The 19765-nt window shown below is 35.0% G+C and overlaps 1 protein-coding gene across 2 annotated transcripts; it reads right to left on the bottom strand.

The window, feature by feature from the left end:
• Positions 1–517: 517 nt before the first annotated feature.
• On the bottom strand, positions 518–19238 carry LOC106721165 (transcription initiation factor TFIID subunit 1). 2 transcript variants are annotated; one of them, XM_045679591.1, is made up of 35 exons: positions 18858–19238; positions 18235–18308; positions 17304–17551; positions 17106–17220; positions 16796–16977; positions 16273–16444; positions 16006–16179; positions 15273–15400; positions 14725–14972; positions 14349–14508; positions 13975–14209; positions 13544–13729; positions 13289–13461; positions 12930–13050; positions 11153–11310; positions 10465–10660; positions 10089–10352; positions 9718–9851; positions 9016–9184; positions 8680–8794; positions 8315–8514; positions 8103–8193; positions 7747–7892; positions 7230–7406; positions 6486–6719; positions 6187–6331; positions 5972–6102; positions 5291–5453; positions 4719–4861; positions 3867–4038; positions 3103–3159; positions 2884–2970; positions 2231–2370; positions 1135–1245; positions 518–706 (listed from the first exon to the last, which is right to left on the bottom strand). In XM_045679591.1, exons 1-35 carry the CDS (start codon positions 19075–19077, stop codon positions 632–634), a joined length of 5544 nt encoding a protein of 1847 aa, XP_045535547.1. In that variant the 5' UTR covers positions 19078–19238; the 3' UTR covers positions 518–631. The 2 variants fall into 2 exon arrangements, with proteins under 2 accessions (XP_045535547.1, XP_045535548.1); XM_045679592.1 differs by having other exon boundaries at positions 17304–17440.
• Positions 19239–19765: the final 527 nt, after the last annotated feature.

The following is a 19765-nucleotide window of genomic DNA, read 5'->3' as shown; positions in this document are numbered from 1 at the left end:
CCACAAATACATGAGTCTATAGCTGTACAAATTTGAATTTGGAATTCCTTACCAAAAAGGAGAAATACGTGATTAAAGTGGCCAGTACGAAAAACGCCAATTTCATATGTAAGGACCTAATATTTTTTTATCCGTAACTGAAGATCTGACAACCATTCTTTTAGAACCACGATTTTTATATCAACTAAACGGAAATAAAACTTTTCTAGGTTTTGATCGTAAAAATGAAACGAAAGAAGTGTTTTTTTTTGTAATAAATTTTTATTGAAAAATATCTAAAATTATACTTATAGATCTATAACAATTCTAGTCAATCAAACAGCGATTATTATTTGATGTCTCAAATATGATAAATCAATATAATTTGTTGCTTTAATCGTAGGTTTCTGAAATCAAAAATCTCTATTATGTCAACGATAATGACAGGGATGACGATATATTTTATACCGAAATTTTGATCTCGGAAACCAACGGTAACTAAAATAACTAAAATCAATAAAAAATACAACTATCGTGAGTTTAACGTCTTCCCAAAGAGTCTATCTCACCCCCAGTTAAGGTTAATTACACTATAAAATATTTACATTACTATCCCTGTCTTTCTATCAATGTTAGAGCAAGACAGAGTATTTTAAAACCATAACCCGTCCTCCGCTTCTTCTTCGCTGTCGGTGACTTGAAGATCATCTTGTATAGCAGGTTCAGGCTATAGAAAAAATATTTAAGGATACGTTTAAAAATAATTATAGTAACATAATTTGTTAATAATATAAAAAAACATAAAACCAGTCTGACTGACTGTCCTATGACACTCTGGGGTAAAAGACAAATCGAATGACATCTTACTTTAAATCGGTGTTTGAGAATTTTTCGCATTTTTTTCCGATTAGCCCATCGGCTCAATGACAATTTTTCCAATATTTTTGCCCATTGGACCGTTCAAATTCGTTGAATCAATCGGCCTAACTTGAAACATGCGTTTAGTCTTAGCTTCAAGCGGTCACTATAGAACTTGCATAAGAAGTTATATACGCGCGAAAAACTTCCTTTCCGAGTCAGTCGCATAATTAAGGTAATTTTATGAGAACATATGTATAAATAATATAAAAATATGTAGACAGTAGTAATGCTTACCTGCCAATTTTCAGGCGGCTCCTCCTTGAAATGGGGAGGCTCGAGAGGTGGCGGTCCTGGCTGCTCCATCATGTGGGGCTCCATGTTCATGTCCGGTTCTATTGGCTCCTCCTTTTACAGGATCAAAATTATAACATATAAAGTCGAATTCAATGTAAATGAGAAATTATAACAGACCTATCTAAACAATTTTACCATTATAAGGTCGCATTTAAACATAATCCGGAATCGTACGAACAATCGGCAGTACTGTCTAAAAGCCCTAAGGTTGCAATTACAGACTTATTAAAAATATATATGTATGTTTGATTCATCAATTTAAACCAGGGATCCCCAAACTATTTTGGACAAGTCAAGGGGGTCCCTTTTCCAAAAAGAACCGTTACCTCAGACCCCCCATGGCCAAATTATCTACTTTTAAGATCAATTATTATTAATAATTTTGACTTAGGTCAATAGAAGAAGACTATACATTTGGATTATTAGTTCTGTATTTCCAACAATTTTTTTGTACTTTTCTTTTTTATATAAAAAATCAAAAATATGACCTTTTAATTTTCCTGATATGTTCCATAATGATATTTAATTTCTTATGATATGAGCTAAAAACTAACACATTGCTGACAAGGTCTTCACCTAATTGAATTGTGACCTTCAAATGACATTTCAGCAAAATAAACAGGAAATAAGCGTCGGTGGCTCAGGGGTTAAGTACTTGACTTGCAATCTGCAGGTCCTGGGTTCGAATCCCGCCATTTACCAGTGTGTTTTTCAATTTTCGATTAACATATGTACATTTATCCGACGTTCTTACGCTGAAGGAAACCGTCCATGCAACCTGCATATATTATCTGAGAAGAAATTCAATGATATGTGTGAAGTCAACCCGCACTGGGCCAATATGGTTGACTATGGCCCAGTCATTCCTAACTTAGGGTAGGCTCCGAGCCTCTCGGTGGGGACATAAAGTGAGCTGATGATGATGATGATGAAACATATTATATAGGGAATAATATACGTTCTTGATTCTACATTTGCTTCGGCAGTGGATATAAGTTTTTTTTATTAAATTTAGTATAAAACATTTATTTCTTACCTTAACAACAGTTGGGAACGTGTAATCATTGCTGCGGTCAAGATCTACGTAGTCCTCTGTGTGCGGCGGCTCGTCTGGCACTTCGCGTTTTATCTTCAAGAATTCAGACGTATCGAAACCATCGCCCGCCATATTGTCATCTGTTGTAACACAAGTATTAGATAATGTATAGTCTAACCAAGAATATAAGGATCCTGGCCTTGAAGCGACCAAATTCTAATGTGTGCAAAGAAATTAGTTCCGTAATTTTAAGCTAAGCTAAGCTATATAGCGAGGTTTTTATGTTAGTGGTCAGACTATAACCATAGATTTGCTCTCTATGTTGTCAAAGATAATGAAAAAGATAGCAATATGTATTGAAACTAGTTTCAGTAAGTTTTAGTGTGAAGAAATCTATGGTAACAAGAGCTACTTTCAGTGAAAAATGACTTGACCATTACTGAATTTACAGCAACATTTTTACTAAAAGTCTAGTATTATTTAACACTTCTTATAAATCTTTTCAAATATGTTGACAGCTCAAGGTCATCTGTTTGCTGTACAGTGTCCTTCTACCGTATCTCTTAACACCTAGAACTATGTTCTGCACAGCATCTCGTATGATGATCCGAGCCTTAAAGATATATGAAAAATAACATAACTACGTTATTTACCTGCGTTAACAGATAGTTCAACATAACCACCGTCCTTTGACTCCACCTCCTCCAGTTCTGAACTACCGCTGTCTGAATATTGTAGATCTAAAACAAATTAAATACAAATATAAATGCAAACAAGGATGATTGATCTATGAAATGTCTGGATAATTATGGTTTTTCCTTTAGCTTATTTTTTTTTTAATTTTACAAGATGTTGAATAAATATATAAATACCTTCTTCCAAACTATTAATATCCTTCCTCGGTCTACCTCGCTTTCTTGGCGTTGCACCTAACATAAACAAATATTATCATTTAGACACAGACAAGTAACAATAGATTTTAATATAATTCGTACGAGTTGGCACGTCACGCCAAAGAATACTCTTGTTCCTGACGTGTCAACTTTAATGCCGGTTACAATATATATTCAAAACTAGACTATAACCATAGATAAATAACGGCAATAAAACTCAGACAACATATTTTAATTGAAATACTTTTTCTCGTATAATAATATAACAATAGCTACTCTTATTTTACAATATCACTTTAACTTAATCTCTCGTATTCAAAAAAAAAATTAAAACGGGCATTACGCCGTCCAATATGTAATTTGACGTTCCTCTGTTTAAAGTTCCTACAAATTGTGGGAGTCGCCAGTAAGCAAAAATATCCTAACATCTTCTGAAAGTCGTCCATATTGTCCATTAAATGATTTGCAACTTACCCGATTTCTCCAAGTAATTACTTATTTAAATTGATACATCCAAACACATTAACAAATTAACCTACATATCGTAAAATTATACGTGATATTTTTATGGAATTTTGGAATTATGAAAATGGCAACACTATGCGGCTGCCGCTCTCTCATTGGTCAAAATATGACGCTGTCAAGATGACATTATTAGTTCACATATTTTCCAACTGTCATAAGATTCTTGTGGAACTTATATTTGGCTTTGGATAGAAAGACGAAGTTGACTTTGTTCATACCATCAGCTGTGGAAGTAGAAGGCTTGTACTTCCTCGGTCTACCACGTCCTCGCTTCTCGTCTCCCTGCAGCTGCGTGTCCTCCGACTCTACATCTGACTGCTCCGCCTCTTCCAACATCTTCTGTTGCACCTTGCTTATGTTTGCTTCCAACTGGCTCACGTGATCACCAAACTGGAATTAGTTACCACCATTTTTTTTACAAATTCTGGTCTTAACGCTTCAACATATTTTCTAACAATCGGAAGTGAATTTTTTAAATGAACTGCCTTAATTAGTCTTTAATGGTGACTTAAATATGCTTAAAAATATTAATATGAGTAAATAAAAAAGGATGCTAACAGTTTTGAAGACATTTTTGAAGAGTGTCCCTAAATCCCTTTAGAAAAAATACTGATAAAAGTTTAGTCGAGTATAAATTCGACGCCCCATCGAATAATCCTGTAATGCACTCTTACCGGGTTCTTGCATTTCCGTCGAATTCGGCATCTAAAGGTCCTATTACACGTTGTGAATTTTTTTTATATTTATCTTAACGTTAATTACGGAGATAAAAAGTCATTATTGAAACAGATTTTTTTTATTTCCGGTATTACAATTTTTCCTTGATAGCACAGAATACGCCCGGAATACATGAATGAAAATTAAATACAATGTAGCTATAAAAATTAGCTTTGTTTTGTTATCTAAAAGATTCTTGTACAATAATTATTGATGAAGTTATACGGTTAACGGATTAAAGAAATACGGTTTTTTGCTTCTTCTGAAAAAAATGATTTTTCCTATTACGGGGTTATTCGGTGGGGGCGTCGAATTATAAACAATTTTTATTAAAGTTATGAACATTTTATTACCTGTTCAAGTGATTCTCTCGTAACTTTAAGTATAGCCTCAGCTTGTCTCGTAAACTGAGAATTGATGCCGTTATATGCACGACAGTTGTCGACCAGCAGCTGCACGTCCTTGAGGAAGTCCTCGCGACTGTGATATTTATGAGCTGGAATAAATTAAATTTTACTGATTGCAGTTTAATCTTACTAATTTTATAAATGCAAACGTTTAGATGGATGGATGGATGGATGTTTGTTTGAAGGTATCTCCAAAACGACTTAACGAATCTTGGTGAAATTTGGAACAGATGTAGAACATAGTCTGTAAGAATATATAGGCTACTTATTATCTTTTTCTTTACTTCGCGGACGAAATCGCGGGCGACAACTAGTTATATATAATAGGACTGCTAAATTAAAATTCATAACAGAAATTGTTAGTCAACTTTAAATTAAAGGAATCTTATTAGAAAAGATATCCAAGAAGTCTTAGACATAAATAAGAAAGACTCTTTTCCCAAACCTTTTTCCACTATGAAGCTAGTCATAGTGGAAAAGGAACTTAAAGCCTTAAGCCAATAAGGTTAATTCCTCACCTTGTATCTTCTTGCCCATGGTCTCCATGTCGATGGGTCGCTTGATGACGCTGTAGTAATCCTTCACCTGCTTCTTGTTGACAGGCTTCACGAACGGCCATGCTTCTGGCATCACCTTCAGCTTCGTTGTCAATAAATTCTCTAATATAAATGACAACGCCACCTGGTACAAAATCAATACAAAAGATAAATTTTAATCATTTTTAGATATCTCACTTGAAGTTGTAGAAATTTACGTAATTTATAACTAACCATTTACTGTTTTATTTGCTTTTAAAGACTTCCTTAATGTATTTTAATATAATACATCAGCCCTAAAGAGCTGTTCAAGAAAATACTAAAAAATTTTTTTTGAAGGAAAATTAAAAAATATATAAATTTTCTATTGTTTGTACAAACCACTTCTCTACTAAGAGTAGTTAAATGATTACCTAAACATTCACTTAGGGTAAATTTTTCATAAAATATTTATAAGATACTAGCTTTTACCCGCGACTCCGTCCGCGCGTAATAATAAATAGAAAACGGGGTAAAAATTATCCTATGTTCGTTTCCTGGCTCTAAGCTACCTGCCCACCAATTTTCAGTCAAATCGATTCAGCCGTTCTTGAGTTATAAATAGTGTAACTAACACGACTTTCTTTTATATATATAAAAGATATAGATAGATAACTAACTGACCTGATCATTATCATCGAGTAAAGGATTGATTTGTTTTTCGAGTTTCATTAGCTGTTCCTCTTTCTCCGCCAATTTCTCAACGCAACGCTGCAACATGCGCTGAGCTGCCACCGTCAGACTACTCGTAGGACCTTAACCATATTTAAACATAATAATATAGTCCTAATTCTAAAAGAGAAGGTTAGAGTCATCATTTACGTAAGAATATACTAAACCATTATATAATGTTGAATTCTCAACAATCTGGTTGACATCCGCCAAGAACTCTTCTCGGCTCTGATAGTGTTTCTGTCGCAGATTGTCCCTTATCGTTTGTAAATCCATCGGACGCGACACAATGCGATAATAATCCGCAACCAACTGTTAGAAAAATATTACGTAAATAATCTTTAATTGGTCATTAGTGAGAAATAAAGTTGAGGATCTACAAATTGATGAAGAAATATAGTAGAAAAGAGTTCACCTGAAAAACTAGTAAATAAGTTTGAGATTATATGTCTTAAATGAAACTTACTTTAGGATTGACAGGGAATAAGAAGGGCTGTACATCGGGTAGATGTCGCATATGATTGAGCACAGCTTCCAACAATGAAGACAGGGTAACCAGGGGATCTGTGCGACGTCTCTCCGCTGGTCTACGTACAAGGTAATCGCAGGACTCAGTGATAGTGCCGCGCCGCTTGTTCCTACCTGCAGCTCGGATCTCACTACGACTCATACCACGACGTTTGAGATCCTCTGCTGATTGCTGCAAGAAATATACAATAAAAAAAAAAATTTAGTTATTCAGTTTTATTTTTTATTAGTATAGATGACGTTATACTTAATTATAAAATACATTTTATTTGATTATAAAGTTTTTTTTTGCGACTTAAAGACTATATAATAGACCAGTAAAATACTAGAAAAAGAGAGGTATTGAGAGCACCGGGAACAGAGGTTGCATGCACCTCTGTTCGATGTGTATATATAGGATTGTAGAAGAACCGACAGACAGAAGTGTGCCACGACCGTGCCAAAGGTCTATAAGGACAAGGAAAATACGTGGCTTCTGCCTACCCCTCTGAGTTATATGTTGTTGCAAAATACTAATAAACTAATTTCCAAGTAATAACAACATTTTAACTGTGTTTTAATATCTCATTAGCGATAACTATTACAAAAAAAAAATTAAGATTAACTTTACTTTGTTCGTGCTCCAGATATCGACCGCTTTGTTACAAACTTCATCCATGATAAGAATACTTTAAAAAAATACCTTAATAAGTTTAGAGGGTAGTGTAAGCTTGGTGCCGTCGACATATCCGAGGTCATCATCATCAGGGTCAGGTGGGGGCTCGTCGTGTTCAGGTGAGAGCGGCGCGCTCAGCGAGCCCGAGTACAGCGGGCACGCCTTGTTCGTGCGCATGTGACCCACCTGACCGCACGCGCCGCACTACACAATAAACATGTTACCGATAGATTAGGAATTTAGTCATTTTACAAACTGACAATATATTACATTTTTGTAAAATGTCACCAAAAGATATACCAGCTTATTTGATAGGTTAAGACACATGCAAATAAAGACTATCAGGCTCAATTGCTGAATTGAGTTTGGTAGTCATTTGAAAAAATATTAATTCAACGAAACATATAAAAAAACAGTTTAAAGTGTGAATTTAAAGCAAAAAAATACATAAATTTTCATCGTAATCAGTTAACGAGTGAAATCTGTAATTCCTACCCCTTTGGGTTCAGCGCAAATTTTAATTTATCTGTCTATCTATAATAACCTTGAGTTTCAAGTCTGGTTTGAGCTTGGCGCGGCGATGTCGTGAAGGTGTCTGCAAGTCCGCCTCTTGCTTGATCTGACCCAGCAACGTCAGCCCTGGTGATGACGAGCTCATGTCCATTGATGATGACGTTGACATTTTAGAGTCTGGAAAAAAATATGAATTTGATTCAAGTCATTTAAGGTACCGGCAGGCCTTATAGAAAACAATACACTTTTCGATTTTCGAGACAGTTTCATTGACAAAAACAGAAACTACAAGAGTCATAACATTCGAACACATTTAAGAAACAAATATTATTTTATCTGTGAACTTATGCGATTAAATTTTAATTAAATGTTCATCTCATTACTTACTATCAAAATTACCAGGGAACGGAGCCGGCACTGTCACATTACCGGCCAATCTTTCTCTTTCTTGATTCCTTTTAATACGTCTCAATTGTTCCTAGAATAGATTAACAAATCACTTTTATTTTTTATTTAAAACACATACTATAAAAGAAATCGAGAACTATTCCAAATTCATGAAAACATTAAGCACAGATAAAAAATTAAAAAAACCAAACCTGAATTCTTCGTTTTTCCCTCTTCATTTCCTCTTTCTGAGTTTCATCCATTGTTGCGAACTGTCGTATGAAGGCTTCATCTTTAGTAGACCGTATCTTAGTATACGCCTCTATAACAGCAGCTTTACGAACTAGTTCTACACGAGTATATCTCTGACCCGAAGGGTTTCGGAATGTACGTACAATTCTTAGTACACGTCCTGGAGAAAAACACAAAACTAAACTAAATAATCTAAAAAAAATAACTTAATGAATTTAAAGTATAACAAAGGGCGCTGTAACAAAATTAATTTTGTCGATCTGTTTTCAGTCGAAAATATCAGTATTTAATTTGGTTGGTTTTTAACATTTCATTTGGTATATACCTTGATTTGAAGTCTGCTGTTGGTCATTTTGATTGATCTGTGGTTTCTTTTCAGATTGTCCTAGAATCATTTTCCTTAATTCTGCCCTTTCAGCTTCTTCTCTTTCTAATGATAGCTATATTAAAAAATGACAAAAATGACTAAATTACGTGATTTGTGTTTAATACCCTTTAAAACCTGCATTTGAAATTAAAAATTTGAATTTACTGAGTATCTTCAAGATTCCTTTTGAAAAAGGTGTTACTTTTCTATATACCATGTTTAGATTATTTAACGAACAAAGACACATATAGGCAAAAATAAATACATCAATAGGATGATATATGTTCTTATTACCTGTTCCGTAGTCTTCTTATTTGCGAGCATATTCTCCAGGTTCTTGCCCATCTCCTCAAGATCCGACTCCTCGCTGACGGAGCTCTCCGCCTCGTCCGTACTGAGTACCTCAGTGCTTGTCAACACTCGGTTCTGCAGCTCAAATATACGCTGACATTCTTCTTTATACCTACAAAAATTTTTCTCTAAGTATTATTTAGAGTATAAAAGACATGACTATATTACAACCGAGCTTTTTTGAAGCTTTATCTCATACAATTTAGAGTTACTACGAAATCAGACATTGAATACAGAATTTATGTTACATGCCAATTGACTTATGTACAAAGTGTGTACGGATGAAATTGAATTTCAAATGATTGTTTTACAAAATGGATGGATGGATGTACGTTTGTAGATATCTCCGGAACGATTCAACGGATCTTGGTAAAATTTGGCACAGATGTAGAACATAGTCCGGAAGAAGAAGAAGAAGAAGTCATAAGCTAATTACAAGTTTTTTTTTTAATTCCGTGCGGACGGAGTCGCGGGCGACAACTAGTTATTGATATTTTTAAAAATTTAAATCGAAACGCTTATTAGAAAGCGTGACGTCATGCCATGAACGACGCCATTGTTATTGTTTATATTTAAACAATAATAAAAAATTACTAAAAATATTTTTTTTATATTATCATATTGACTTTAATAATAATAATTTACCTTTCTTGATGTTCAGCAATTGAAAAACGATTTCCTCTTGAGAATTTAGTCATACCTTCCTCACCGGCTTTCGCTTTTTCCGTTGACAATGTTCTAACGACATCAATAACTTCCCATCTAGATAATTTTTTGATCTAGAAAAAACATAATTTGTGTTTTATTGGAATATAATTATCAGAACTGCTGATGTATGTTAAAAAGTTTTAACTTGAAAACATCAAAGTCAACATCTAAGTTAGGGGTGACTATTCGAACCCAGGGCCTGCAGATTGTAAGTCAAGTGCTCCACCCCTGAGCCATCGACGCTTTAGATATATAATTAACAGATATTTTTTTACATCCTTATCTTAATATATCATAAATTAACATACCTCTTCCTCAGGTACACCAAACTTTCTTAATAACGCCTTAGCATTATTCAAACTGAGCCTCCTAAGATCAGCATCAGTACCAGTCACGGTTCTCTTGGGCTGCTGTTCATCATTGGGCTGCTGCGTGGGCTTGTTGGGCATACGAACGTAGGAGAAACCTTCACCACAACCGGTCGGGTCAGCAGGACCTGTCAGCTGGAGCAGACATTTCCCACGCATAGCTTGTATGTACGCACGAGTTGTGTTCCACGGTGCTACTTTCACCTGGAAATAAGTAACTTTTAAGTATACTTCATGTTAAATTTAAAGTTATCTTTCAAGGAGTTATATTCAAATCTCAGAAAACACGCAGGATGATCATGTCTTCAATAAATACCTCATCGTCCATCTTCAACTGCATCTCCTCGTCATCATCCTCCATAGGTGTGAAGATGAACTTCTCTCCATATCCAGCGTCCTTCAGCCTCTGCTCCGCGGCGGCCATGCTGAAGTACGCACAGCATTGCTCTGGTGAAACCATCGCACGGATCTCCTCTTCGGATGGTAGACGGAAATCTGGTTTTATTACCCACCTAATAAAAATTATAAAAATGCATATAATATTTGCTAGATATTTTAGATTTTTTTAAGTCTAAAAGCTACTCAATAAATGTTAATCATTTTATTCTAAAAAAAACTTCAATTAATCTTACTATTATAAATGCGAACTTTTAGATGTGGATGGATGGATGGATGTTTGTTTAAAGGTATCTCCGGAATGGCACAACGGATCTTGATGAAATTTAGCACAGATGTAGAACGTTGGCTGGAAGAACACATAGGCTACTTTTATTTATTTATTTCAATTCCGCACGGACGTTGTCGCTTGCGACAGCTAGTTTGTAGAATAAATACAAAAACAGTATGTCATCGCCAAACCTGAAGGTTTTACTAAGCGATAGTGTTTATCATTATATAGTCGAACATGGATTAGCAAGAGCCTTATTGATGTTTCTCTCTTATTCAGGTCTGTATTTTCATAGTTTGATATAAATATTTATTGTAAATTAAATGAAATAACATACCAATTAGAATCCAATCCAGTTCTCTTAAAGTCTGCACACAACTTGAGACGTTTACGTATAGAACTTTCTGAATGTGAAGGAAATGCACGTTTTATATCGTCCATCTTTATTCGACGCGGATTGTCACGGGATTTCCAGAACAATCTATATATGTAAACCTAAAAAAAAAAAATCACAATATTCAACAAAAAATTCTAGAATTAGACATTTATTCAATGATTTTAGTTAAGCGTTTCAATAAACGAAAGCCATTATTAACAATCTTTTTTACTATTTTTACAAAGGTAAAATAGATTATATACACAGGTGGGCACAGTTAATCGAAAAGTTAACTTCGTTAATTGTTAATTCGTTAATTAAAAATTTAACTTCGTTAATCGTTAAAGCGTTAAATTCTCGCAAATTTAACGCAAGTTAAAGTTAATCGTTAACAGTTAACCATACCAAAATTATACATACTACTTTCACACTTATGGTGGCGACACTTATTTATAATATTTATTTGATTATTTTAATTATTAAAATTAATTTTTATTAATATAAAAATTAATCTTAATTCTATAAAACATTAGTATAAGAGACAAGTATGAATGCAATGCAATGCAAGTAGTATATTTCATTACGAGTGCGGAAAGCCTGTCATTGCAAAGAATTCCGACAAATGTCTACCCACTCGATTCGCAGCCGAAGGTGAGGGTTGACAGTAGGCACAAGTTGTAATGACAGTTCCGCCTAAGTACTAAACAACTATTTTTAATACAGTTCCGAAAAAATGAAGCAATTTAATATAATAATAAAAACACAAAAAACTTGCGAGGTGTCAAGGGACACCCTGATGGAACGAAGTTTCTTTCGATTAATTAGTGAAGGAACCAATGTTTATTCTATGAGTAAAATACTTAAGTCTTCACAAGAAGTTCATTTTATTTCTACGAATTTTTGTTATATATTGTCACGTCGTTGCCATGGTTACTATAGCAAAAAGTGTCGTGACAACTTTTCGTAAGATTTTTTTCCGTCTAGCCCCCCTTTCACAACGCGCGATAAGGAATTTCGTTCCAATAAACTCAACTAACTAAAATGTTTGGAAAATGGCGCCAACCGTTAAAGAATACAAACTGAGATTTTTTTTGTTTTCTTCACCAAAGGTAGGTAGGCAAAGGGAACTATGCCCAAACAGCGAAGTCTTTGGTAGATTTTTTTTATTGGTATGAAATGAAAATGAAATTTAATGAGATGAAATAAATTGAAACTAACCTAATTCATCACGAGTAAAAAAGTGTTTTTAATACAGTTGCTCTAAAAGTGGCGTATTGCAGGGACGAAGAGCGTTCGGAATGTGGGCTATTACATACTCGTGCTTTTATAGACTCGTTATGAAATATACTATTTCGAACCTTCTTTTGATTTTGTCCTGTTGGTCACGTTTTTCCCGGACGCTCTGATGCATCATAGTTGCACGCGAACTTCACATATATCAATTATCAACTCGTTCGTTCACCATTCGGGTCGCGGACAGTCGCCCAACATAGCTGAACTTGCGAGCGTGGCGTGGCGCGTAATTTAAACAAAATGACAGCACGTCTCCAAGTTTCTAATTTAACGATTAACGGACTTTTATTAACGGAAGTTGAGTTTAACGGAAGTTAACAAAAGCGTTAACACTTTTTGAAGTTAACTTAAAAGTTAATCCGTTAAGCAAAATGTTAACTTCGTTAATTAACGATTAACGGATTAACGAGTTAATGCCCAGCTATGATTATATATAATACATTACCTGTAGAAAATCACGAACGAAGTTATTAGCTCTCTTGGAATTCGGTCCCGGCACTTCATACAAAGGACACTCTTGACCCGCAACAAATAAAGCATCAATCTCACGGATATAGTACCCTTGTCTAGAAATATCAAAACAAAAATCATTTTGAACTATAAAACTAGACCATAGATTAGTATTATAATTTTATTTAATTTTTTATTTTGTTAATTCGGTCCTTAAACCGTATATTGGATTCTGTTTGTACTATATAGATTTTTATATTTAATATAGAAGAGTCGGAGATTTCCTAACAATTAATAACAGCGAGAGAGAGAGATAGAAAGGGACTTGAATAGAGAAAGAGAGAGAAATGTTACCTGGTCCTTATAACCAGGAAGTCAGTCTGCGGTAGAGTATGTTCATATATAGGCGCCCGGTACATATTGTTCTCTACAACGGGTTGCGTCGCTCCCGGCGCTAGGATTCCTAAGAACGGAGAAGTGTGCGCGTACGCAACCTCACCGTATTTAAATGATTTCGGCCCAGTGTCCTGAAATTATAGTTACTTTGTACCGATGAATGTATAAAAAGAATTTAATATTGTCAAAAAAATATGTATTAAAATAATTTACCTTGATAGCAGTTCTCTTGTAGTAATTCTTTATCTTGGAGCACATGCCGACTTGGGAGATGAGAGGCGGGTGCTCCTCGCAGAACTCCACCAGCACCAGCTCACCGTCCTTACCGCTCAGGTCTTCCGGCGTGCGCATAAAGAACACGTCCCCACCACCAGAAGCAAGCCTCTCAGCTTCACGTTGCTATTGTATGGTATAGGAATTGTACATTCAGATAACTTAAAAAAAATCTAAATTAACATTTATCTGCTACATGAATCCAATATACTGGATGTCAAGGAAAAGACCTAAATAAAATACAGACATATATAAAATGAACCCATGGACATATGGAATACCAGAGGAATAGCAGAAGGACTATTGGACTTTCTTTCTGGTATAGATCATTTTCCAAGTGGATGTCAAATTATTGCTAGTATATTTATTACCTTAGCCTTCTTTTTAATATGTTTAAGCAGCGGTTGCACTGGATGCGGTCCGCCGGTCGCGAGTGGACCGTACGACAGTTTGCGCATTGCGGGGCGGTGGAAGGCGCGCAGACGAGCCGGTCCCATATGCGTCTGTATGAACGGCGCGCGCAGCTCCACTACTGGCGTGCTGTGCTGGATCAACTGTCCGCCTCCCACTTTTAGTCGAGGGTTCTGAGACTTCGGTTGGTAGTAACTGGAAATAGAGATATCTTACTGTTCGAAAAAAAAAATGTTCTATATCTGAAACAGTCCAAGGTTACAAATTTTAGTCAATCAAACTCGTGATATTAATGTGGTGTTCCACCACTAGATGTCTCAGTAAAATAACTTACACGTCATTAGAAATATTGAATGGATCTCTATCAGGAGACTTGGGTGGCGGAGGTGGGGCATCCTCTTGCAGCACGTTGATAACACCAGCCTTGCCTAACAGGATCTTTGACTTCTTTACGTGAGGATGTGGTATTTTAACCTTCGGTGCGGGTCCTCGTTCTATTAAAATATCAAAAATGTCATTATTATAAAACTAAAAAACTAAACCGCCCAATAAATTATTGCACATACTAATATGGGTAAAATAGTAAACCTAAATTGAAAAAAGAAAAACTTTGTAAACTTACTAAAGTTTCACAAAATGGCAATGGAGTTCATGCTTAATATTATTTCAAAGATTTATGATATGAAAAGAAAATTAGTAAATTAACCTACCTCTTGTTATCTTAGAGGGGTCAACATCATCAGGAATGCCCAGGATGATATTTTCATCATTGGGGTCCAGCGTCAGGATTTTGGGCTTGGGTATAGCGGGCATATTCTCAGCATCCCATATAACTTCATCCTCCCAGGTTCCATACACCAACTCCTCGTTCTCAACGGGGAATATACTGTACCAGGTGTTGTCTTCCCCGTCTCCTGCGGCAGCACCAGCTTGGCCATTGGGTGCTGATGTAGCCGCGCTAATATATGAAAAAAAGTTATTTCTTTGCGATGGCATTGTCGTCGAGTTGTCAAAGTGGATAATTACAGTTTCGGTGTAATTTTTGTAATTTTTTTTTTTAGTTTGATATAATGCAAAAAATATAGGCACAGATAAAACTATTCCAAACTGTATTTATTCGAGAATAACTCTGAAGCACTGGATTTAATTTCTAAAATAAAATAAGTGTATAATATTGACGTAAGAGGTTTTGTGGTTGTCCTCGTGACAGGTTTTTTATTTTCCTTGTCAGACTAGTTTAAGTTAAAAAAATACTTACGTGGCGGGTTTAGTCTGCAGAGGTGTGGTGGGCTGCGGGCGAGGGTGTGAGAACTGCTGAGCTGTCCTGCTCACTGAGGTAGGTACCCAGCCTGCAGCATTGCTCTTACTGTTCAGACGCGCTAATACCTGCAAAATATACTACATTAAGATCTACTTTTTAGATATTTATCAAGTATTTTTAAATGTATTTCGATTCCATTGTGACCATTCTAAACAATTCTAAACATAATTATTATTGTAATAAGAGGTCATTTTAAATATATAAAACCTAAGAATAATTACCAATATTTTTTTTTTAAATCAAACGGTGGCAAACGGTCACCTGGATTCCCCGAAATAGCGAGGCGATCGTTGCCCATAGAAATCCGCAAATGCAGATGTGTTGCCTACTTTTAATCAAGGGTGAAGGGGACGCACAAAAAGAGAATATTTCCCCTACCTATGCGTCCCCTTTTTCACCAAATGCTCTTTCCCTTCCCATCCTTTCCTAATAAGAAAAGGGTGTGAAGGAGAAGAGGGATAAAATTAGGCCTCTGGCACCACACTCATCAGACTGTACGCGGAATCTCTTTCACTTCACGCCTGTCTTCTATGTGGTTATGGTATTTCACCGGGCGAGCCGACCAATTCGTGCAACCTATGTTGTTGTTGCTGGCCTCTACCACTGTTAAATACGAAGAATAATGATAGGGTAGTTTATTAGGCTCAATAAAAATATTTAAAACACAAACCTTATGTTTAATTTCACTCCCGTCCCATATGACATCATCTTCCCATTGCAGCTGAGACACCATAAGGAAAGCATCATCAGGGAATCCACTGTCTGGACTATCATCTGTTTCGTTACTTTCAAGTAATGTATCCTCAACCTCTTTCGATTTTTCTTCTGCATCGGTAGATGGCGCCTGAAACAAATGTCAGTTTTATGTTTGTACGCAAATTAAAAAAAAATACGAACATGCAATTAACTAATTTATCATCAATTTTTATTATATTACCTTCGACTTAAATCCGTAGTCAAAGCCGTCTCCTGTCTCAGGTACATTCAGCATATCGTACCACATCTGCGCAGGTCCAAAACGCCAATGCGCTGGTGTAGGCCGCTGTGACTTGTCGCCAGAATTTTGTGAATTATTTTCCGAATTTGTTTGCTGGTTCTCTTCCATGGGCCTAAAAAGTACTGCATTAATCTACTGAATTCAATAACAATTTAAAAGGAACTGGGTTGGCTATACTTCTTCACTGCAGGCAAACATTTAAATCTAATAACTGCATACTTTACAAATTTGATTAGGCCATAAGATCACAATGCAATGCGCAGGATTGCCAATAGTCTAGTAACGGTCAAGAGATCAAATTCTAACATTTGATTTGTTTAGAACTATCATAGATCCTAGCTTAAGCTTAACTTAATCAGGATGGTTACCAAAACTATTATAGAATATTTAAATAATTTCCTAAATGTGTTGATGATGAGATGAAGTTAAAAAATATTAATTATATAATGTACCAAAATCTTACTTTAGAAATTTATCTTCATCATCACTTGCATACTGCGGCTCCTGATACTCGGGCATTTGTGGTGCGGTGTCACTGCCGGTGCTGCCACTGCGCTTCCGTCTTCTTCTCTTCTTCACCCCACGCCATATTTGTGGCAGACTCGACAATTTACCAGGACCAAATAATCGCGAAAACAATAAGACCTACGTAAAAAAAATAAGTAAGCATTTCTAAGTCGAATCAAACATAAAACATAGAATTTATTATATAAATAGAGCTCAAGAATGACAGTATTGTTACACAGAGCTATTAAAACTAATAATTTACTCACTTTGTCAGGTCGAAAATCCGGGAAGAGTTCTGTGACATCCACATTTGCATACTTAGAAGGAAGCATAGCGGCAAGGGGAGTTTCCAATTTCTTTGGTTTATCAGATTTCTGCTTACTGAAATAACACATAGGTATTATTACTATAATTAATTTAAATGATAATATTATTAATCAAATTAAATTATTTTAAACACTAACGGAACAGTTGAAGGTGGTGGCATAAGTCCTCCGTCTCCTTCCATATCACCTTCATAACCCTCATCATTATTTCTCTGATCTTCCTTTTTCACATAATCTGATTGACTCCAATCTTCATTCCTATCATTTCCTTCATTCTGTGGACAATCGCTTATTGTTTCTTTGCTCGGTGATTCTCGGATTTCATTTCCCTTACTTTCCTCTATACTTGTGTCTTGTGCATCTTGATTAGTGCTATCATCTAATTCCTATTAGTGTTAATACAACATATTATTACAAGTGCAACAACAAATACACATATGTGCTACAAAAGTTTACCAAACTAGACAAATAAAAAACATTATTTCCCTTAACCACACCTATTACATATTTAAATAACTACATAATGATATTTAACATACATATTTCTGTGTAAATACTTGTTACCTCTATTAACATACAGTTTCAACATCACAATTTCAACTATTTAGGACACAACAGATCAATATTATATTTGTTAGTAATCCCATTAAACAGTTATAAATCAAAATGCAATATATAATTCATTAATGTATTGTTAAAATTAAACCCTAAATTGTTACATAAGGACAAAAAACATCCGCAAATTCCACATCACTACACTACAGGTGTAGTAAAATACTTAAAGAGTAAAAAAACTGTATTTTGTGAACAGTCCATAATTAGGTTGACCAACAAAAAAATGTATCAAAACAATAATTTAACATAATAATTTAAATAGTGAGCTGATGACGAATTCAAATTACTCCTACTCCTACTCCTGCCCCAGCATCCATATACTTCTACAGATACATTAAATTGTGTTGTGTGCATTCTTTAGCATTTGTGCCACCATAAAGCTTGAATAGTACCATAAAAATGTGCATACTAAATAATTTGATATTAAAGTATATAAAAAGAAAAAATCACTTACTTCAACTTTTACCTCTTCAGCAACATCTTCAATATCAAAAAAGTCCACTGCCGATGGACTTTTCTCTGAATAATCTGTAGACATAAATGAACTTGATAAATTTTCATTTAGTATATCCAATTGTTCTTAATAACATAAAACTGTAAATAACATAAATTTAATAGACTCATGATCACATAATGCTCAGTAAAGATTTTGACACCAATGGCTTAGAATAAGATATAATTGAGTTATAGTCAAACTGGGATAAGCGAGAGCCCAAGGGACCACAACATTTTTCTCACTTAAAGAGGCTGTCCATTGGACCTGGCCAATGACTATCACAGAGGTTCCTAACTTTTACACTTCTCTCTTATCTAAGTTTGACTGTGTCTTAACCCAGATTTAAAATTACTTCCTTTATTTCCTCCATTTGTTACACTGCTGTACCTGTATTTGAATTTACTCATACACCTGTAATAAAAACTTAAAGTTGTGTTTACTTAAAATGGATTGCAGATTCAAACATTTTCAAGCAATTGTTTCTTTTTTATTCTGACCTCTATTTTTTTTTTTTTTTTTAAATAAAAACTGTTATTGATTCATTTTTAGTAGGAGATATAAGTACTAATTAGTGCAGATACCTTTTTCTTCATCTTCTGGATTTGGTTCATCCTGGTCTAGGACTTCAGATAACATAGACCCAAAGCCCAGACGATTAAGAGACGAGAGCATTTTCTTGGACTCTCCGTCAAGCAACCCTTCATCTTCAAGTTGACCGCTTTCATCAATGTTTCCAAACAAGAACCCAGTTAAATCCATGCCAGATCGGCCGTGATCCCCTTGATCATCGCTGTCACACATTGTGACGTGATTCTTTAATATATCGATTAACTATTGGTCATGAATATAATATAAAACATAACAACAGTTTATTGGGATTGCGTCTGCGTAGGTTATTTAGCATCAATTTTTCTATAAATATAAACTAATTTGACATTTCACTCGCTTCACTCTAACTTCACCGTACTTCACTCAATTGGCACTTTTGACACTTTTGATGACATTTCAAGATAAACAATGACAAGCACTCTATATAGATTATAAAATAATCGCTGTCAACTTTTTCAAAATCGATAATGAAACGAAAGCGATAAATTTTTAAATTCATCTTTGCAAGTTTTACTCCGCCTTCAATCTTACTAATATTATAAATGCGAAAGTTATGACAATATTATAAATGCTAGTATAAAATAAGAATTTAGTTTAACAGATTTAGGGTACATATAATAATATAAATATAATCATCATCTATCTCACTATACGTCCCCACCGAGAGTCTCGGAGCCTCCCCAAGTTAGGAATGACTAGGCCATAGTCAACCACGCTGTCCCAGTGCTGGTTGGTTGACTACACACATATCTTTGAATTTCTTCTCAGACATGTGCAGGTTGCATCACGATGTTTTCCTTCACCGTAAGAACGTCTGATAAATAAATGTACATATGAAAATCGAAAATTGAAAAACACACGGGTACATGGCGGGATTAGA

This window comes from Papilio machaon, chromosome 10, assembly GCF_912999745.1.
Source record: "Papilio machaon chromosome 10, ilPapMach1.1, whole genome shotgun sequence".
NCBI lineage: Eukaryota > Metazoa > Arthropoda > Insecta > Lepidoptera > Papilionidae > Papilio > Papilio machaon.
Note: the sequence above shows the minus strand (reverse complement) of the source record. Positions and strands in the feature narration are given on the sequence as shown.

Bases quoted from the DNA above. Each gene is read 5' to 3' on its own strand.
- LOC106721165 (XM_045679591.1), bottom strand. From the start codon at position 19,077: ATGTGTGACAGCGATGATCAAGGGGATCACGGCCGATCTGGCATGGAT. The intron at 7,407-7,746 runs GTTATTATAGAT...TTTATTGTGTAG, and splicing joins AACCAGACTTGAAACTCAAG to TGCGGCGCGTGCGGTCAGGT. The intron at 6,332-6,485 runs GTAAGTTTCATT...TTTTTCTAACAG, and splicing joins TATTCCCTGTCAATCCTAAA to TTGGTTGCGGATTATTATCG.